The sequence below is a fragment of the Buceros rhinoceros genome, unplaced genomic scaffold (genome assembly GCF_000710305.1).
Source record: "Buceros rhinoceros silvestris isolate BGI_N320 unplaced genomic scaffold, ASM71030v1 scaffold27693, whole genome shotgun sequence".
Taxonomy (NCBI): Eukaryota; Metazoa; Chordata; class Aves; order Bucerotiformes; family Bucerotidae; genus Buceros; species Buceros rhinoceros.
The window spans coordinates 1,029-2,359 of NW_010403434.1; the positions used below are offsets into that span (position 1 = coordinate 1,029).

At 50.1% G+C, this 1,331-nt stretch overlaps 1 protein-coding gene across 1 annotated transcript in view; it reads left to right on the forward strand.

Annotated features, from left to right (window-relative positions):
- Nucleotides 1-1,331, forward strand: part of EIF6 (eukaryotic translation initiation factor 6) — a gene marked incomplete at its 5' end in the record, with an annotated part of 4,041 nt that overhangs the window by 213 nt on the left and 2,497 nt on the right. The window contains one exon of the mRNA XM_010133017.1: nucleotides 1-75. Within this exon, the coding sequence (XP_010131319.1) occupies nucleotides 1-75 (75 nt within the window). The remainder of the gene's footprint in view (nucleotides 76-1,331) is intronic.

The following is a 1,331-nucleotide window of genomic DNA, read 5'->3' on the forward strand; positions in this document are numbered from 1 at the left end:
GAGCGTCTCTCAGCGCTGGGCAATGTCACTACCTGCAATGACTATGTAGCTCTTGTTCATCCAGATCTTGACAGGGTGTGTGGCTCTGCAACACTGAACTTCATCGTGGGTGCATGTGGAAGCACTGCCCAGCTGCCCTGTGGGTTTGTAGTTGTTGAGCATTGCTGTGTGTAGCGTGGGGATCAGAAGACCTGTGCTAGCAGCTGAGCTAAGCACAGGATCATTTGGGTTGGAAGAGGCCTTTAAGATCAGAGTCCAACCATTCCCCCAGCACTGCCGGGTCACCACTGACCCCTGTCCCTCAGCACCAGTTCGACATGGCTGGGAAACCCCTCCAGGCATGGGACCACTGTCCTGGAAAGCCTGGGCCAGGCCTTGACAACCCTTTCAGTGAATAAATTTTTCCTGATATCCAACCTCAGCCTGCCCTGGCACAGCCTGCGGCCATTTCTTCTCGTCCTGTTAGCTGTTACTGGGGAGAACAGACTGCCCCCCACCTTGCTGTGCTGCTTCATGTTTTCTTTCTTCTTGAGAGAGAAGTCTCAAAATTGGATTCAGCTGATCTGCCTCTTTCTCTTTATTTGTGGATGTGGACCCTGCCCCAAGCAGGCCCAGTGCCCTCTCGTTCTATGCACTGTGGTGAATGCTCTTCCTAGGAGGAAGCAGTGGGATGTGGAAATATATTGCTGGGTGCAAATTGCTTTGCATCTGTAAAATTTAATAAGTAAAAGAGTGCGTGTGTACTAAAGAGAACATAAACCAGAGTCTGATCAGGAGCACAGCAGTAGTGGGAAGCTGCTGCTGAGCTAACGGGGATTTGTGACAGTCGAAACAAGCCGTGGATATGGTGGAGTGTGTGTGTACAGAGGAGCGAAAGAACAGTGGAAGGTTCTTGTGTGAAAGTTTAGGGGCAGAGGAGACGAAGCTGCTGTGTAAGAGCCGGTATCTTAATGGCGTTAGAGAGAGATGTGTGGTAAGGCTGCAGGTAGGGAAGGTCCTTAAAGTGTGTGTTTTCAGTGTGTGCTGAAGGGGAGGGTGTTGGGAGTGCGCAGGAAGAAAAGGGGGAATGGGGGAAATGTCAGGGGAAGGTAATGTCCTAAGTAATACATTTTTGTGGTGTTTTATGTTTTAAATAAGCGTAAGAAGTAAGGTGAGATGAGCAGAGAGGGAGAAATCACAATAATTCACAGTGAAAACCTGGCAGGGAAGGAAGTTCTTGGGGTTATAGAGGAAGATAAGACTGCTTTGTCCCCTGGTCGGGGTGTAAGGACTGGTTCTCAGGGAGCGCCCAGAGAACGGTACTGACACAGCTGGTGTCAGAGAGGGGAGAA